The following is a 19576-nucleotide window of genomic DNA, read 5'->3' on the forward strand; positions in this document are numbered from 1 at the left end:
AATGGATCTTTGAATATAAGGATGTGCCAAAGGATAAGAGGGTTAAATTAGTTGCTATCAAGTTGAAGAAAAGTGTCTCGTTGTAGTGGAAGAACTTACAGACACAGGAACAAGAAAGACTTCAAGAAGATTATCGGGTGGGAGAAAATAAATAAGGCTATGCAAAGGAAATACCTCCCACCTATTACCGCCAGAATATGTTTATGAGGCACCACCACGTGCAGCAGAGGGATCTGTCGGTGGAGGTATTCACAGCGCAGTATGATCAGTTGCAGATGAAGTGATTTCGTTAAGTCAGAGGAGCATACCATAGCCCATTATCTGAAGGGTTGATGTCAGGAATTAGCTACGTGGTGGAGTTGCATCTTTATTTGTCACTTGGAGATGTTTAGACTCTAACCTTAAAGGTAGAAAGATAACAAGAACAAAGCAGATAGCAGTTCTTCAGGCAATAGTTGTCAGTCAGGCAGTCACCTACAACTACCACGACTGACAAGGGTATCTCGGGAGGAACTAGCATACCCAGATAAGGAAGGGACAGGCCATATCAGAGTGAGAAGAAACAGGAGATAGTGTTATGAAAAAACGACGACAATAAAGTGAAAAAACCCGATAAAAAAATTGCAAACCAGAAAATAATATAGATTTACGTGGTTCGGCTAATTTACTTACGTCCACAGAGCTACAGAGAATTTTATTACTTCGAGAAATTTCACTGTCGAGCGCCTCGACGTTTAAAAGAAAACTTCATTTCTCTCTCTTAGCTCTCAAGAGGACTTGACTTAGCTCTTATGACAGGCCAAAAGAGGCTATTTAAAGAAAACATGAGAGAGGTAGGTGAGATGCGGGTGAGGTGGGTAAGTCACAGGCCCATATATTTAATAGGTAGCTCCTCCAACGCAGGACCAATCAGGAAGTGTTTAAAGTGCGACAGCTACGACCATATAGCCTAAAGCTGTCTCGCGAGCCGAGCACTCACCCTCACAAAACAGGGCGATATGGAAAAATTTAGCAATGAAGAGACGGCTGAGGATCAGGGTGAGCTGTATCATCTTCCACCAGATGATGGAGAAGCATTTCTTGTTTGATTGGTCTTACAAACCGATATTGATACAAGGGATTTGCAGTGACTTCGTCACAATATATTCAATATTTGGTGCACTGTGAACGACAAGGCATCATGTCTCATCATCGATGGAGGGAGCTGTAAGAGCGTGGTGTCTACACAAATAGTTGATAAATAAATTGACTCGTCTGACTCAAAGGCATTCTTAGTCATATTCTCTGTCATGACTGAAGAAGAAGAATTTGGTCAGAATCGACTGGAGATGCTTAGTAGAGTTTTTGATTGGGGGCCAATTGCAGGATCGAGAGTGGTGCGACGTGGCTTATGGATGTTTGCCACCTTTCATTGAGGAGACAATGGTAGTTTGATCGGAAGTTTCAACACGATGGATTCGGAAACATGTATTCATTCACCAACGATAGGAAGCACATCATCCTACTTTCTTCCGCAAAGCTCTAGATCACAAGAGCCTTCACAAGCAGAGCAGCCTTGGTGGGACCAATTTTGGCGACGGCAGAAGATGATGTAATTGTGACAACAGCTATAGACACAGGACAAACACGACAGAGGGCGTTTCAGGATATCAGGGTTTATACTTTACCACCAGCGCCACCATCATGGGGGAAGGTTCAGGTTACCCCCATTTCAGATCTGGTTAAGCCAACCGTGAATGACCTTGCGAGTATTCAACAACAAAGACGGGATACACAGTTCACTTCAGTAGTAAACTTCCAAAACATTGGACCGGTGTAGATGTTTGCTCGTAAATTTGGGAAAGAACCTCAGGTATCTTGGAGGACGGTACAGTCGCCAGTGAAATTCAAGTGCTCCTAGGGGTATGGATAAAGAACCGGAAGCTTCAACAAATGAATTTGAAGCTCCCCCAACCCCTAGACTGATGCTAAGGTTGGGAGGGAGATGTGAGGCTGGGTCGCAAGTGCGGAAAATGGGCGAGGAGAGGCCGGCTGAACCGACCTAGGGTGGGTCCGATCCAACCCTCCCGCTGGACCGGTCTACATTGTTAGGGACGGATGTGCCACCTTTTGCCCCACCTTCCTCTACCTTCCCGATTCCCACCTCCCTTGCCTTTCTTGGAGCCAGAAATTGCTGCCCACTGCCTCCCCGTTTTTCCTTTTTTAGTTTCCCCCCTATTCATATCTATTTATATTTATGATTGTTGGAACTGGGGTTAGTTTTTTGCTTCTTGTTGTTTCAGAGTTTCTCTTGAAGTCTTCTCTCCTTGCTAGGGCTGTATCCGACGACGGGTGGTGCTTCGGTTGTATCTTGCTCCAAGGTGGTATTGTATTCTCCCCTATTATTATCCCTAACCCTTCTTCTATGTCTTCCTTGGCTGCCCCCCATTTCCTACTCTTCCAGTTGCCTTGTCGCCCACTTCTACTACAAATCTGTTGCCCAGCCTTCCAACCGCCCATCTGCATTCCCCAGCCTTCTGGACCCTGTGGCCAGCCAACCTGTGCCTTGCCCTAGCTGCACCTTCTGTTTTCTTGCTCCTCCCCTGCTGTCCAGCCCTCCAGCCAATAGCTTGCAACTCCCCCACATTCCTTAACCTCTACTGCAACCTCTTCTTCCTCTCATACTTCCCTCCCTCCACTACTACAAACCCTTCGTAGGCACCATCGTCGCCTCAGATCTTGTTATCTGGCTCTAGCCAGAGATTAGCGTTTGTTGCAACTTCCTTTCAGTTGAGTCTTGTTTGTAAACCTAACCAGTTGATTAATGAAGTTTGCTTCCGTTTCTGCTGATTTCTGAATTAATTTCGGTGTTATTGCAGCTCAGCAGATAATATCTAATTAATCATAAAGAAAAAAAAATTCAATTTATCATTGCAAAATAATAGCAATTTAGTTTGAACTAGTGTTATGTGATGCATATGTTGTTAACTTTCTTCCCTTGAAATTTACTCGTCTATAAACTACTGCTCCTTTAGCACCAATTGATTTCTTTACAAGTTCTATTTGTTGGCATTCCGTGGCAATATGGTCTTTTCAATTATGTTTAAAATTGAAAGGATTTCAATCACGTACAGCATTTATTTCACGTGTTGGTAAGGGATTCAAGTGTTACTTCGTGGGTAAAGTTAGTTAAATGAGTTTTTTTTCAAAATTGTTGTTTTCATCACGTGTAATTTGTCTGCTAGATGTTCAATTTGATCAATGTTTTGTAACAAAGGTATTTAATTAATTAAATTAGCGTTCTTAAAATCGTGCTTTGAAGACCTTTTGTGATGTGAAGTGATTCGTTGTGTGACCTTCGAGCTTGGCTTTGTTGCAAAGCAAAGTTATGTGTGTGCATATGCTCAACCCATGGAGCATGTTTGGTGCTCGTAACTCGTAAGTATTAATCATGGATCACAAGCAATTCATTTTAGTATTGGTTCAAGGGTTTTTAGTATTCGTATTACGTGGGTTTAGATTTTATTGTCCTAATTCATTGTAATTAGATGGTGTTTTCATACATTTTCTTACATTTCATGGTACTCTCGGCTCTTCACCTCATCGTTTGAAATGCAAATGCGAAATGCAGACTATAGTTGTAGGATAGTAGGAGATGCAAATGACCAATGGAGATAAAATTCTGGATTTTAAGCCATGGTATTATTTCATCAGCTGAATTTATATATTGAATTGTTCCTTTTCTTACTTTTGAATCATTGGTTTCTTTGATTTCTGCTCTTTTATTGACTCAATCATGTGCTCATCATATAGGAATGCTACAACATCTCTTGAGTATAATTTTTAAAATTTATTTCTAGTTGGTATTAGTTTTTAATATTTGACTTAAAATTTATAGATCATTCATAATTACGATTTTGATTAGGGTTTCGGAATAGTATAACTATGTAATGTTCCTCTTGTTATGTGCATTTCGAGTAATTTTGAAGCATAGGAGTTGCACCGCAAAAGGAAAAAAAAAAATCTTTTGCATATTACGGTGCATTTTTTGCATTGATAACCTTGTTATGCATTGGTGACTTGGATTGCAAATTAGTTATGATCAAAGGAAGGATTTTAGATCGGACAAATGGTTCTATTTAGCAGGAAATTCACTCAGCTGCATTGAACTCTATGTAAGTGTTGTCTTTGAAATATATAATGAAGATTTAATATTCCTTTTTGGAGGGTTCTTCATTACCTTTCAATCTTTATAGAACTTTTGTCGACTCATCTAGAGTTATAGGAGAATAATTTTGAACTTGTCGTGTATATGTTCACTAATAAATCTAGATATGGTAATCAATGTAGTTGTAATAAAGAACACTTACAAACCAACACTTTGGAACCTGTCGAAATGATAAGGTCAATCCTATCTACGACTTTGTGCTTGTAGATATAATTGGTTGTACTTATATTTCATATCAATTAAAGTAATAATGGACTGTCTATTTGAGTATTCAATATCATTTTTAACAATCTTCTAAAATGGTCTAATTTTTCTTTTAGCAGTTCTAACAACTGTTTTAAGCCATCTAACCAATTTTTAAAAAAATATTATAGTTTTAAGTTCTATCAAATGTTGAAAATAACTTTCTTATTCTTAGGAAATATTATGATATTCACCATCATGATATTGCTAATAATCCAATGAACTTTATTACTTTTTATATCTATGTATTGATGCCTTGTTTGTAATCCCATGTTTTATTTAACTGGCTGTAGGGATGACCTTATTGATTTTACATCATCGATATTATTGTCAAACTTTGTTCGACTCTTTATTCAACTCCTTTTTAAATCAATCTTGGTCTGGCGTACTTGAAATAAATACTTCACGGTCAAATGTTGTGATATTTTGGCCTGAGGAAACTCATAAGAATATTTCTCGAAGTTATGAAATAGCAAAAATATTTTTCCAATTTTAGACATCATAATGTATATAGAGTCAAAATAATTTTTATACAAGAAATTAACAAAAATTTATATAAATGATAGATAATAAGCTGATAGATTTATAGATTTCAATTTTTAACCAGAACAGTGACTGAATAAAATTTCCTAGTCAAAACATTTGCCTTACCTCATCATAGCGTTTTCATTTTTTTAAAATTACTTGGCTATTTTTATTCTTTTTTATTCTAATCTTGTTAGTTGACATCTTATGCTGATATTTTGTTTGTTTCTCCATTTCTTGATTGTATTCTTAACTGATAACCTTCATCATCCATAAATTTCTTTTGGGGTTATGAACTGCATCCTCCTTCATATTTGCTTTTGAAAATTGATTCTGCTATTTAAGTTTTATCCTATTCACGCTGGTATTATATTTGTTGGTTTTCAGCTTGGTTGCTTTACCTTGCAGTTACATTGATTCATGCAGGAACCGATTCAAATCCATTTTCTCTCGACGCTCCTGCTGTTTTCATATTTCGAGTACTCCAGCGAGTCAATCATCCGGTACTTTCTATTCTTTTAACCTGTTGTCTGTCACATTAAAACCTTGCTTCAATTTTGTTTCTTTTGCATTCATACACAACTTGGGCTTTTTCAAAGGGAAATCTGGACAAGTCATCTCCAAATGCTGGCTATGTCCTGTTGATGTTTTACCACCTTTATGATGGCAAGGTATGTTGTTCTTATTTTCATGTACTTATTTTTGCACTTGCAAGTGTTTATTTCTCTCATTTTATGCTCCGTGCTACTGTTCTAGAACCGAAAAGAATTCGAAAGTGAATTGATTGAAAGATTCGGTGCTCTTGTCAAGATGCCTTTATTGAAATCTGACAGGTAAAGATTCTTCTTGTTATGGCATATGAAGAATAACTTCCTTTATTATTTTTTACATCATCATCAACATTATCATCTTCATCTTTTGCCTTATCAAAAGTACCTTTATGAATCTTTTTTTTTTTTTGTTCTTGTTCTTGCTGCGTTTTGTTTAGAAATGTCGAGTTTGTTCTTCATAAAGAATTTTTTATGGCTTTTATTCATATTTTCTTAAGTCTGGACTTTCTTATTTTAAATTTAACGAGTTGATTGACCAGCATAAGCTTATACTTCTGTCTGCTTGTCTGATAGGTGCATTTGTTTACCCTTTGTTGTACATGACCATATCATCTAAAGCTTATTTTCAATTTCCTTATCTTTAGTAGATATCGTTCCAAAAATTCTCCATCTTAAGTTCTTAATTTATCCTTTAGAGTTTTTTTCATACATCTTGCTTAAAATTTTCATTTCTTCCACCTCATGCAGACATTAATGAGTTACCGCTTAACACTCAGGAATTCAGCTTAATTTATCCTCTTGATTCCTTTGACCTTCACATTATTTTCCGTTGGTGAGATCTCTGAGTTTGCATTTTATTCCTTTTTCACCCTTATTAACAAATGTTCTTAGGGGCCACACAATTTCGTGATCGTAGATTCATGGCCAATTTAAGATATGTCCAAGCATTTTCTCTTGGGTTTATTTACTACTGTCATGTTCTAACAAATTAATTTTAAAAAGTGATTATTCAATACTAATTTCAAGGGATTATATTACGTGGATGAGTATTCGATGTGGAAGCTCAAGTGGATCTTCCATTGCTTTAGTTTTTAATGTGGATCACCTCACTTTGATTGTTCCAATGAATGTCTAGTTACTCCAATTTTAACTGCCTTTCATAACACTTGATTTACTATTTCAACCAATTTACTCTATTTTTTCCTGGGTCAATATTCGGTACACTACTTCAAGTAGATGTTGCTTTAGCTAAGGGATCTAGATTGTTAGTGGCTAGGGCCCCAATTGAATTGGACATTACTATCCCTTTAGAGATGAGGATTTGTACTTTTTTCACTGATTGTGGTCACTTGTCATAACTCAGCCTAGGAGCTTGGAATATTAAGACGAAAATGGATGGTTGGATGGAGGAAACTAATTATTTAAATATTTTCATTTATTAAATAAAATAGTCCAACATAAAAAAGAGTTATTCTATTACCCAACTTTACGCTACAAATATTTGTTCAAATTTAAAACTTTTACGACTGAAAGAAAACTAAAAGCTGAACTATAATACCTTTCTCCCTGAGTTCCTCGGCGTCTATACACATACTTCTTATAATCAATCTTTTAGTATATTTTCTTGCTATATTACCTTTCTCTGAGTTCTTCAGCATCTGTACTCATACTTCTTATGATCAATCTATTGTATAGCATGTTTTCCTGGAAAATGATGGTAACTGAAATATGATTTAAACTATTAAGCGGACAAAATATTTTTAACAAAAATTCTCATTCTAAAAATATTTTGTAAAAACACAATAAACAATTAAAAGATCTTAAGTAGTAAAAAAAGAAATAAGTAAGAAATTTATTTTTTGGTTATTTTTATGTATTTTAATTATAATATCTGTCAATAGAAGTCAACGTCTAAACGCACACTAAAAGTATAAGTTCTGCATTTTTTGAAACCCACAAAAAATATAGAATTTTTTTTTTCATTTTTATTTTACATGCACTGATACTTCGCATCACTTGTCAATATCATTTGTGTGTAAATCCATATATGTATGCATATATTATATTTTATTTAGTTCTTTATCTGACGTTTATAAAAAAAAAAAACTAAGAAACTTGTAGCTTTAAAAGATAGCGCCCAAAATAATAAAAACTGTTGCAATTAATTTCATAAATAAAAAAACTATTGTAAAATAAAATTTTATTTACACACATAATCAATGCAGTCTGTTATCCTTCCCTCGGTCAGTATATTTCGTTCTTACAGCTATAGTAAGACATTTTACTTACTTTCCTATCAACTCACTTAATATTAAATAATTTTATTAACTTATTTTAATTTATACAATAATATAATTCAATTAAATACATTTTAGAAAGGTTTTCTTAAAGTTTCTTTTGGTATTTTGAATTAGGAATAGGTTAGTTATACTTTGAAACTTTGTAATTTAACACAAATTTACGGAGAAAATAATAAATAATTATGAAAATTCTAACTTTATACCTGAAATTTCTCTTTCTTCATTGTCTGATTTCACCCTTGTCACCAAATTTCCTAGACAAATTTCTAACAAATTCTAAAAAATCAATTAATGTAGGTTTATGAAATGTATTCAACTCTTTTTGAACCCTCATAAAACATTAAAGAAAAATTAGATTAGGGTTTCAAAATCATTACCTAAAGCCACAAAATCCTTTTTCCCTTGTTGCCTTGCCTGGTTTTATGCATTCGGAGCATAGAGGCACTCGGGCGAGCTTCTCCTGGGTGTGATCATTACTGCACGACGAGTAAAGAAGCAAACCTCCTCAAATATTTCTCAGCCTTGCCATTTTTCCTTCTATGGCATAGAAATGAGCAATCATGTGCATTGTGCACGCAATAAATTCTTCCTTTAGTCGCTCGAGTGATAGTCATTTGGTTTTTCCTTTCTGTTGTTGGATGGCTCACACGCTCGACTATGTGCAACAGACATGCAGAAAGGCCCCTGTGAGCCCCTCAAGCTCCTCTTGAGCACTTAAAGTCCCAGACACTAGTGAGTCTGTGGGAAATGCTGCTAGGTCTTTCTTCTTCCTTACTCGTGGTTTGTCGACGACCCACGAAGGTGTGGTGCTCGAACCCTTGTCTTCGCTGGCATTGGCTTCTTCTTCCTTTCCCTCTCTCATGTTCTCTTCCTCTCTCCCACTATCTCTCACTCAGTGTCTCCTGCTCACTAGTCCAGTGCGGTCAAATCAGAGAAGATGAGGGAATAACCTTGCCTTAGATCTCTGATTGGCGATGCGGCGGGAGCTTCTTTGATCGACACCTAATGTGCATGTCTTAAGTAGGTGACTACTTTTTTTTTAATTAAGTTATTTAAAATTTAATAGAGTATTATTATAGTTTTCACTCCAAATTGCCCTCAAAATTTACTATACATAGAATAATTCATACCTCAACTAAAGTTGTGGATAAAATTCTCTCATTTATGATTCATTTTCCCAAATAACATCTCTTTATGTCTCATGCTTTCATGGTACACGAACAAAAATAATATATTTATTTTTGCGTTGTTTCGCATCATAATTTATAATTCTTTCTAGTTTTCTATTAAGATCAAATTAAGGTGGATATCTATAAGGTTTGTGACAAGCTTATTACAGTAATATAATTTTGAAGAAATGAGATATTAAATATATTAATGTACTCCGTGCACATGTGTTGGTAAGACAAGTTTATGAGTCACTTCCTTAATTTCCTCCACGATCTCATATGGGCCAATATACCGTGAGCTCGATTTTCAAAACTTTTCAAACTTTTGACACCTTCATAGGATTGACCTTTAGAAAAATAAACTCTAACCTCAAATTTCATTGATTAGTGCTTGACATCATGATACTTTTTCTGTCTATCTTGAACAGCTTGCATTCTATTACAAATCAACATGATCTTCTTAGTAAATTCATCAACTAACTCAGAACCAATTGTCTTCCTTTCACTAGTTTCTAACCCAATAAAGAGTTGTTCAACTTTCTTTCATATCGGGCTTCATTTGGAGTCAATATTGGTTTGGAAACTATTTTTGTAGGCAAATTATATCAAGAATGTGCGATTTCTAATTTCCACCAAAATTAAACACATAAAGTCTAAGCAGTTATTATAGTATTGGAATTGTTCTTTCTGAGTGATCATCTGTTTGAGAATGATGTACTACTAAACATTAATTTTGTACCCAAAGCTTCTTGAACTTTTTTTCGCAGTCAGATGTGCATCTATCATCTCGATCTTAAATTTGATTCTTTTATGTTAAAATATACTTCAAGTTTTGGTGATTAATGAATGCTTCACATTTGACTCCATATAAATAAGACATCCATATATTCAAAGCAAATATGACTGCTACTAGCTCCAAATCTTGTGTTTGATAATTTGCTCATGATTATTCAATTATTTAGAGGCATGGGTAATTCATTTTTGCATAAGAGCACATCAAAGTCCTCTTAAAGATGATCACTATAAATCTATAAGTGCTCTGTTCCAGAGGGGATCGTCAAATCTGAAGCTCTCTTCAAACATGTTTTCAACTTCTAACTTCCTCATGAAGATCAATCCATTCGAATTTCAATGGCTTCTAAATCAATCTAGACAAAGGCATTGTAATTTGAGAGAATCCCTCAACAAATCTTCTGTAATAGCCTGCCATACCTAGAAAACTTCAATACTTCTATAATAGTGGTTGGTTTGGGCTAACCAATAATCGCTTTAACATTGTTCTGATTCACTGAGATACCCTCATTATTGACCACATGCCCCAAGAATGATATGCTTCTCAACCAGAATCCACACTTTAAAAACTTGACATATAACATATAACTATAATTATCATATAACTTAATATATCGTGAGCTTGTTTAATTCTCGATAGTCATTATATGACCTTGAGCTCCCATCTTTCTTCTTAACAAAAAATATTGGGTCTTTCCTAGGGGAAGTATTTGGTCTGATAAATTATTTTTCCAATAAGTTTTGCATCCGAGCCTTTAGTTTTTGTTGATCCTGGATTGTCATTCTATAGAGTGCCTTTGTTATTGGTTCTGCACCATGTATCAAATCAATGGTGAAATGTATCTCTCTTCTTGGATGCAAACTTGACATATCATCTAAGAAAACTTTTGGGTACTTTTTTACTACTTGTATATCTTCTATATTCTTTGGTTTTTTTATATTGTGACTTGAGCTAGAAAACATTGGTATCTTTTTGCTTATATTTTGAAAGCCTTAAAGTTGATATTTTGCATGGATAAAACCTTTTTATCTCTCACAAATTTGAGCTCTTCTCCTGGAATATTGAATTTGACTATCAATTTAGAGCAATCTATAGTTGTAAGGTGATTTGATAACCAAACAATCTCTAGGACTACTTTGAATTTTGTTAGTGGTAACACAACCAAACTCATCTTCAAGCATCTATTTCAAATAATAATATTCTGATCATTGCTTCTATTAGCTGTTATATGAGACCCATTAAGCAAAGTGTTGATAATACATTAGCCATTTTTTATGTGTTCAATCTCTTAGTTCTCACAAATTCTTCAGAATAAAAGAATGTGATGACCCAATCTTTTATTTTGGGTATATATGAAACCTATAGTAAAGAAAATATAAAAATCTAATAATAAGTGAAGATTTGACGGATTTACTAAAATAAAAAATATATATATTTGTGATGAGGTTGGGTGAGTCAGTTGCTTCCCGTAGAGTCAATACATAGACCTGAGGTTGCACACCCTGGAGGGTCTTGACTTTGAGCTAGAATTGATCCTGACAACGTAGCCTACCTCTGTCTGCCAAAATTCCTTTGAGGAAGTGGAGCATCAGCTCTAGTGTCTACAGAAGGCCCTGACCCAGAGTAGGACACGATCTCGACATATGTCGTGACTAATGACAACAAAACTAGGATTGGTGCTTGATATACATTTTATTATATGCATCTTTCCACACTTGGCATAAGTCGTGACATTACTATTGTGCCAGTGTCAGTGCCATTGTTGTTGGATTTAAGCTTCTTCAAGTTGGACCGCTTAGACTTGGCAGACTAAGTGGTCTGCCCAGATCTCAACCTTCATCGCCCTTCTTCTTCTAAAAATATGTACCTCTATATAGCTATATCCTTCTCTCTCTCTCTCTACCATAACTGAATAATCTTCAATGCCCAGAGAGATTAAAAGCTGTCTGATCATATTCCTTAACTCTTATAGAAAGCAGTGACACTTTTCTTATACATTGGGGATCATTTTTGGTGCTTATTTAGAAAGTATCATTAATTCAACATCATATTGCAAGGTGACAGATCACCTTGCATCGGTCTGATGAATCTATTCTACATATGCCTCATGGCTGAAAGATGAACGAGCCAATCATAGAAGACCTTCACAAATCCTCCGCCTTGCTGCTTCCAAACTTTTATTGTAGCTCCATCCCTCTTCTTCTCTCTCAAAAGCGAGGGTGACCAATGTACTTTTGTATCCTGATGAAAGGACATGCTTTCAATGATTTTTTATATCTTCAATAGCCACTTCTCAGCCTCCATTGGCCCTCTTATTCCTGAAAAAAAAATGGTGGTATCTTATCTTGCAATTACTTTAGATTTATCCATCAATATTGTCCAACTGCCATTAGCTTGTTGAGAACCCTAAATTAAGTTCGTCATTGTTGTCATCATTTGAGTAAATACATCCCTGAAGACACTAACACCGTTGGGTGAGGGATCTGTAAGTGTTGATGGCGACGGATTCTGTTTTTCATCAGCTTTCACCTCTTTAGTACTCCTTTTTGTATCCTTCTGATTCTTATCCATTGCATTGAGATATCAAAATTCTATAATTATTACCATGAATATTATAATTTTATTGAACTCTCTTAAATGACAACTAATGATTTTTTTAATGGCTTAGGATACGAAAGTTAGAATGGACAGTCAGATGGAGGAAGCTAACTATCTAAATATTTTCATTTATTAAACAAATCATCCAACATATAAAAGTGTCATTCTTTTACACAAATTTGCGCTACAAATATTCATTCATATCTAAAACTTTTACAACTAAAAGAAAACTAAAAGTTAAACTATAATAGATATTTTTCTATGTTCCTTGGTGTATGTACGCATACTCCATAAGATACATCTATTCTATAGCAAATTTTCCTTAAAATTATAGCTGAAACTATGAGTTAAATTACTTAGTGGGTAAAATAGTTCTAAATTATAATAATTTTTATTTAAAAATATTTTTGTAAAGACACGATAAGTAGTAAAAAAATCATTTTTCTAGCTATTTTTATTCATTTCAATTATAATATTCGTCAGTGGAAGTGTCCGAACGTATATTAAAAGTATATATTTAAATTTTCTAAAATTCACCAAAATGATAGATAACCTTTTTCATTTTTATTTTACATGCTTGAGTACATCTCATCCCCTGGTATCATACAAGTCTAACTCTATATATGCATGCATATATCATATTTATTTATTTTTTCTTTTATTTGACATTTATAAAAAAAACTTGCATTTTTAAAAGATGGTGCTCAAAATAGCATAAATAGTTGCAATTAATTTCATAAATAAAAAGATTTATTATAAAATAAAAATGTATTTACTCACCTATTCAAGGTAGTCAATTGCCTTTTGATGAGACTTTCTTTGATGCACTTATCGTAACACATTAGACTTATATAGCTTTTATCACTTTTGTCCTACATAAATTCTAACATAAATATATAGGCATATGTGTTAATCTTTATTTGTTGTTTCGTATAAGTTCTTTACTAATAATTCATTCTTACCATTAAACTATTTCATTAACATATTTTAATTTATACACTAACATATTATAATTCAATTAAACGCATTTTAGTAAGGTTTTCTTATAATTTCTTTTAATATTGAGTTAGGAATAGGTTAATTATACTTTGAAACTTGGGGTTTGTTCGGGCAGTTCTTAAAAAGTTGTTGCACAACAGTTGTTGTATCAAGAAGTATTTGCAGGGAAGCCGAGTGCCTATTTATTTTGTACAATTCTGCAGCAGTCATGTTACAGTTGTTTATGAACAAATGATCATTTTATCCTGTCGTATAGTCTTTGTTTTAATCTACTTGAAAATAGAATCCATTATGAGTTTTACAATGAGTTTTAAGTCCGGAGTAATATTTCCTCCTCTCGGGTGCGGCAATTCCAGCACGAGACTGAGAAAAAATATTACATCAGGACTACGGACGTAATTTGCTTTCGGAGTCCAATGGTGGGGCGTCATGAGTTAAATGGTTCTACTATAATACAATGGGATTGGTCAGTGTTATAATTAATGGGTCCGATTTGACACGTGGCGTCCCGTCATTGGACTCCAGATACATCCGAAGTCCTAATGTAATATTTTTTCAAGACTGAAAGCCGCAAACCTCATTCCTTGCTCTTTTTACTTGCAAAGAAATGCACGATCGAGTTCCTTAACGCACACAAGAAGCCTTTCCTCCTTGTTGTTGGACGGCGCATGCGCTCAACTGAGCGTAGCACGCTCGTCGAAAGGCTCTAGTGTGCCACACGACCTCAAGAGCCTTCCTTGCTTGTGGTTTGTCTAGTACACACGAAGAAGGTGAGCCGCTCGAACCCTTTCTTCTCTCTCTCCGGCTTCTCCTTCTCCCTTTCCCTCTCTCCCGTTCTCTTCTTCTTTTCCACTGTCTCTTACTCCCTATCTGTCACTCATTGCTCTAGTGCAGTCGAATGAGGGGACGAGGGGGTAACCTCTGTGGGCAGTGCTGCGGGAGCTTCTTGGTCGACACCTGCACAGCAGGTGTCTTACGCAGGTGACTACTCTTTTTTTCTTTTTTTTTATTTAGTGAATTAAAAATTTAAAAGAGTATTATTACACTACTAACATAATTTAAAGCATGAAGGCATTACTTCTTGTTCCTCTTGACAATTTTTTTTTGCCACGACTTTTTTATAAGCTTCAAGGCACACCTAAACCTACAAAAATCTTTTAGTAACCTTGTTAGTGGAGAAAATTCAATTGATAAAGGCGATCTTTTAATTTATCTGTGCTAATTCCTATTTTTGATTTGTTTTGTACACAACTCTGAAGCACACTAGATTTTGTCTTAGATTTAAACCATTCCAGATGTCAGTCTAATAGTGGTGAACCCTATTTGCGTTCCAGATCATTGATCCATATTTTTTTATGATCATCAAGTTGTCTGGAATGCGGATTAATGAGATTCTCAATAAATTTTCGTTGATGCCAGCATTTCTAGTACTAAAGAGCTATTGTAACAAATGTTTCAACTTCACTCTAGCATAATGAGTTCAAATATAAATAAAAGATATATTCACTCTAAGATTTATTAGACTTCAATTAAGATGATTTGAATGTGGACTCCTGGGGTTCCTCTCTATATGTAGATTAATGGCATTTTATAGTTTTGGCCTTTTTATCCTACTAGCATTTTTGGCAATCGCTGCGTGTACTCTTTTCATTGACTAATAAGAAATTAAAAAATAAATTAATTGATAGTTTTTCATATTAGGCCCACTAAAATTATGTATTGTATATTTAATATTCGTTTACTACTTTTAAGACGTCTATCGATTAAACATCATTGTTACGATTATAATTTGTTACTTATTTGAATGGATGCCGCACTGATTAGGATTATATCAGTAGTAGAAAAATGTACATCAAGAATGGGTGTCACACTGATTGGGATTAAGGGACTGTTTGGGGCCATTTTTCTCAAGCTTCGCGGCCCGAAACCTCAAAAAATTTTCGTTTGGCTCCCAACTTTGCGCCACACGATACTAAAGCTGGCCGAAAGCGGACTGCGAAATTGACTCCGCGGCCCCAGCTTTCACCTCGCTAATATTCCATATTGCCCCGTGTCTTCTGCCTAGCGCACGCCCCCCCTCTTCTGCCCTAGCATCCCGCCTGGTGTTCCCGAGCCATCCCGCGAGACCCCTGCGCCTTCTTCCTCTACCAAGAACGATTCTAGGAAGCCCGATGCAGGTAAGCGTAAACCTGTCTCCTTCCCTTGTTTTCAAACTCTCTTCTCCGCTGCTTTGAATCCGGGTTAAAATGCTTGAGAGAAGGTCGAGCTCTTTGAGTGAGTGACTCCTCATGAAAGGTAGCTTGATCCACGAGCTTGTGAGACACGAATAAAGAGTATTTTGGGTCCAGCTTAAAATAATTGACCAATGGATTCTATTTTGATGTTTTCAGGAAAGATGAGCAGCAGAAATTCAGGGACTTCCCAAAGAATGTTATGCTACTGCGGACTAGAGATATCCTTTCTGAGGTCATGGCAGACCCACAGCAACGGTCGACAGTTTTACAGATGCCTCCGGAGACTCGCAAAACATTGTGACTTCTTTCGTTGGGCTGACGGTCAGGTCGATTCCACTTCTGAAACTGATCACGAATTGTTAGCATCATTGGAGGACAGTTTAGGTGGAGACATTCATTATCTTCACGTTAAAGACTATATCATTATTAGTTTATTTGTAATATTATTTTTTTTTCTTAGCACTTTTAATACTCACTGTTACACAATGTCGTATATGACGTGAGTTATGTATTTGTACTTCTGTTATGATTTGAAACGAATTTATGATTCTGAAATATCAAATATGTCGCTGTCATTGTTCTGTTATAAACAGTTTCACTAAACAGGGACAGAATGACTATTTTTTCATAAACAGTTTTTCGCATAGCTGCAACAAACAGACTATCAGCTTTCCCGCAGCAGCTTTCTAGGGCAGTGCAGCTACAGCTGAAAAGCTGAGAAGTTGCAGCTGCGCCAAACAGACCCTAAGGCTTTGTTGTTGTTGTTGTAGAAAACCGTATCATCAAGAAAACTCACTTTGAATAACTAAAAGGGTTTTAGACAACCATTATCTTTGATGTAATCATATTGTAATTAAAAATTCCTTGATTACCTCAGGACTACTTCAAATACTAGTTGATTCTTCATCGCATTTATTTTGAATAACATGCTTTTGACATGCATTTATGTCTTAAGCACATGCCGATTCATTTTTTTTACTTGATTTTTTATATCGTGATCAAGAAAAATCATATAAAGATGTTTCCTTGCTTTATAATAATTTTTTTTGGGATGAAATCAAAATGTTTGGTTTTCGAAAATCAATGCAATTTGTGAAGCTTGTATTCCATACTCACGCTCATAACTTATTTGTATGAAATGATGCTTCTCCAATCCTTTGGCATCCTCTCAGTCTCAAAAATTCCTTTGAAAAAGTTTGTTAACCGAACCACTATAGTGTCCTAAACAACTCTCCAACTCTTGGTAGATATTTCATCTAGACCTAAAGCCTTATGCATCTTTGTCAATGCCAAGTCCGCTTTGCATTTGTATTATATCATTATTTAAATTATACAAGTGTACCTACTGAAAACAAATTTTAGTTAGATGTGAAAGTTTTTATTCTTCCTATTGTGATGCTATATTTAGAAATATGCATTCAGTTTATAAGGCATGTATATATGTAAGAATGAACGTTTTACATGTAGCAAATCTTTGTACTATTTACGTTGAATTTGACAAAATCCTATCGAGTATTTTTTCATCACTTCATCGTGCCTTCCTGCACCTAGGTTTTACAGTACCATTCAGCTAACTAACCGAGCAATGATGTGCCCTTGCATCCATTTCTATCAATTTTTTTGGTAAATTTCCCATCCTTTGAAAAGAAAATTTACAGAGTGAATATGGTTTTTTGTATTTGAAGCAATAATTTCTATGAAGTACTGTACCATAAGGCATATTTATTGGAAATTAAAATTACTTCTCCTCCATGAAGATGGTTTCCATGATTTTTTTTTCTGTATTTTACTGGCATCTGCTGATGTTAAATGGAAACATGCTCTGTTACTGTTTACAGGCAACCTCTACCTGATTCTGTGCGGAGTGTACTTGAGGAAGGCTTAAATCTCTACAGGCTTCACACAAACAGGCATGGAAGGTATTTACTTGCGAAGTATTTGATGTGGTCATTTGGTTAAAATGTTTCCTTTTAAAAATCAGTGCAATTATAGCCAAGATTTTACTTGGTATGGTTGTGCTCTAGCTCACATGTAAATGTAACAATGCATTTGCTTGCCGTATGTTTAAAATATTGGAGAGATGCTTACATCATTTATCATCAGCTTTGTGAAACCCCCTAAGTAGAAAGAAGCTGAATTCTAAAACATGGAGGTGTTTTTTGGTGTAACGGTTGAATTTCATCATAAACTCCAAATTTAATTGTGCTTGCATGGGAGACTCATGAAATGGGTGCCTCTTGGAAAGTTACACCAACAAGGCAAAACCGTGACCAATGCGGACAATATCTTGATGGGTGAGAGTTTGTTATATTAAAAATGATATCGGAGCATTGCACCAACTGGAAGATGGAAACTAAATGTCAAACAGAACAGATTGCTACATCATGAGAGCCATCTTTTAAACCCAATATGGGACACAATGTGCTACATGGTCGGGAAACATCTCTTTAATCTGTAGGGTCCACCTCTAGAATCTCATTTGCTTGGTGAATGACTTTGGGTTAAGGAAACTAGTGTTGACGTCAGCTACATAAGTGGGGGAGATTGTGAAATTCCTTAATTAGAAAGAATTTGAACTTTTAAACATCGAGGTGCCTTTTGGTATAGTGGTGAAATTTCGCTAAACTTCAAAGTTATGTGTCCTCGCTTGGGAGCACTCCTAAGATGGGTAACCTCCTAGGAAGTTACACCAATATGACAAAACTATGAGGTCATTAGGACAAAAAGCGGACAATATATTGATGTGTGGGAGTTTGAATAGTACAAGCTTTGTCTAAAGTTAGCAAATCAGCTGTTTCATTCCATTGTATGTTCCGAAACCATCTCAATTTTTATTTTACCATCTTTAAGTAATACTACTTTCAATCTTTCCCCATGTAATCACTGTATTGCAACTTGATCTTTCTTATTTTAACTATGCATATGAATATGAATTTTTTTTCACTGAACTTGTTTGAACCTCCAGCAGTACCTGAATCTATAACATTTATTTTTTCAAATTATGCCTTATTTTCTTATTATAAATTGATGCTACTCCATTTTAATCTTTTAGCTCTGTCAAGTGCCAAATGGCTTTATGGATCTCACCATGCAATGGTTTAGTTGGCTATTACTCTTGTTTGAATGCTATTTCTATCTCTTTTGGAGCTCCATGGAATGTACTCAATCTCCACTCTACTTAATGTGTACCATATACATTCTATACTACTACAAATAAGCTTTTGATTCAGTTTTTGCCTCCCCTACCAGGAGAATGTTATTTGCAAATATCATGCATCATGTATAAAGAGTATTAATAATTAGGAAGATCTACATACATACCAATCATATTCTATGTATTTACATATCTAACACCTCAACTTCAATTTTTACGTACACGCTACCCTACCTATGCATGAAAGTGCATTTCACTTTTTAAATTTAAATGATGGTATTTTTTATGTGATATGCAAATTTTGGGTGGTCTCAATGTAAAAAGGTAAAGTTTAGATGTTAGATATGTAAATATATAAAAATTGGGTGGTATGTATGTAAATGCCCCTAATAATTATATTGGAGTTGTGGAAGAGTTAATTTTGAGTTTCGTGAATCTTTAAAGATTTGACATTTGTGTGCTTTGTGTGTTGAGTGTATCTAGGATACTCTCAAGCTTAGCTTCTCTCTGTAATGCCATCATATCTTATCTTTAGGTAGTCTAGGGCAGGCATTTTCAAGGTTTACAAAATCATAGGATGATCCTTTGTTTTCTCCCCTTACTTTTTCAAGAGATGTTTTACAATGGAAAATTTGTGTATTTGATTGGTCTTTTGTGCATGGTCTTAAATTTTGTCATCTTTGTGCATGTAGTACTTTGGAAATTTTCAAGTCATTTTAGCTCTTAATAAGCATGAGTTGAAGAAATGTTGTTTACCTTTTCGTTTCAGGGATTCTGCCATTTTTTGCTTGTGATATCCTGTG

At 35.1% G+C, this 19576-nt stretch overlaps 1 protein-coding gene across 1 annotated transcript in view; it reads left to right on the top strand.

The window, feature by feature from the left end:
* The window catches only part of LOC110023611 (tRNA ligase 1), a 146469-nt gene that overhangs the window by 118707 nt on the left and 8186 nt on the right, over window positions 1-19576 (top strand). The window contains 4 exon segments of the mRNA XM_020723101.1: window positions 5402-5478; window positions 5575-5646; window positions 5732-5808; window positions 17458-17538. Coding sequence (XP_020578760.1) covers window positions 5402-5478; window positions 5575-5646; window positions 5732-5808; window positions 17458-17538 — 307 coding nt within the window.

This window comes from Phalaenopsis equestris, unplaced genomic scaffold (genome assembly GCF_001263595.1).
Source record: "Phalaenopsis equestris unplaced genomic scaffold, ASM126359v1 Scaffold000224, whole genome shotgun sequence".
Classification (NCBI taxonomy): Eukaryota; Viridiplantae; Streptophyta; class Magnoliopsida; order Asparagales; family Orchidaceae; genus Phalaenopsis; species Phalaenopsis equestris.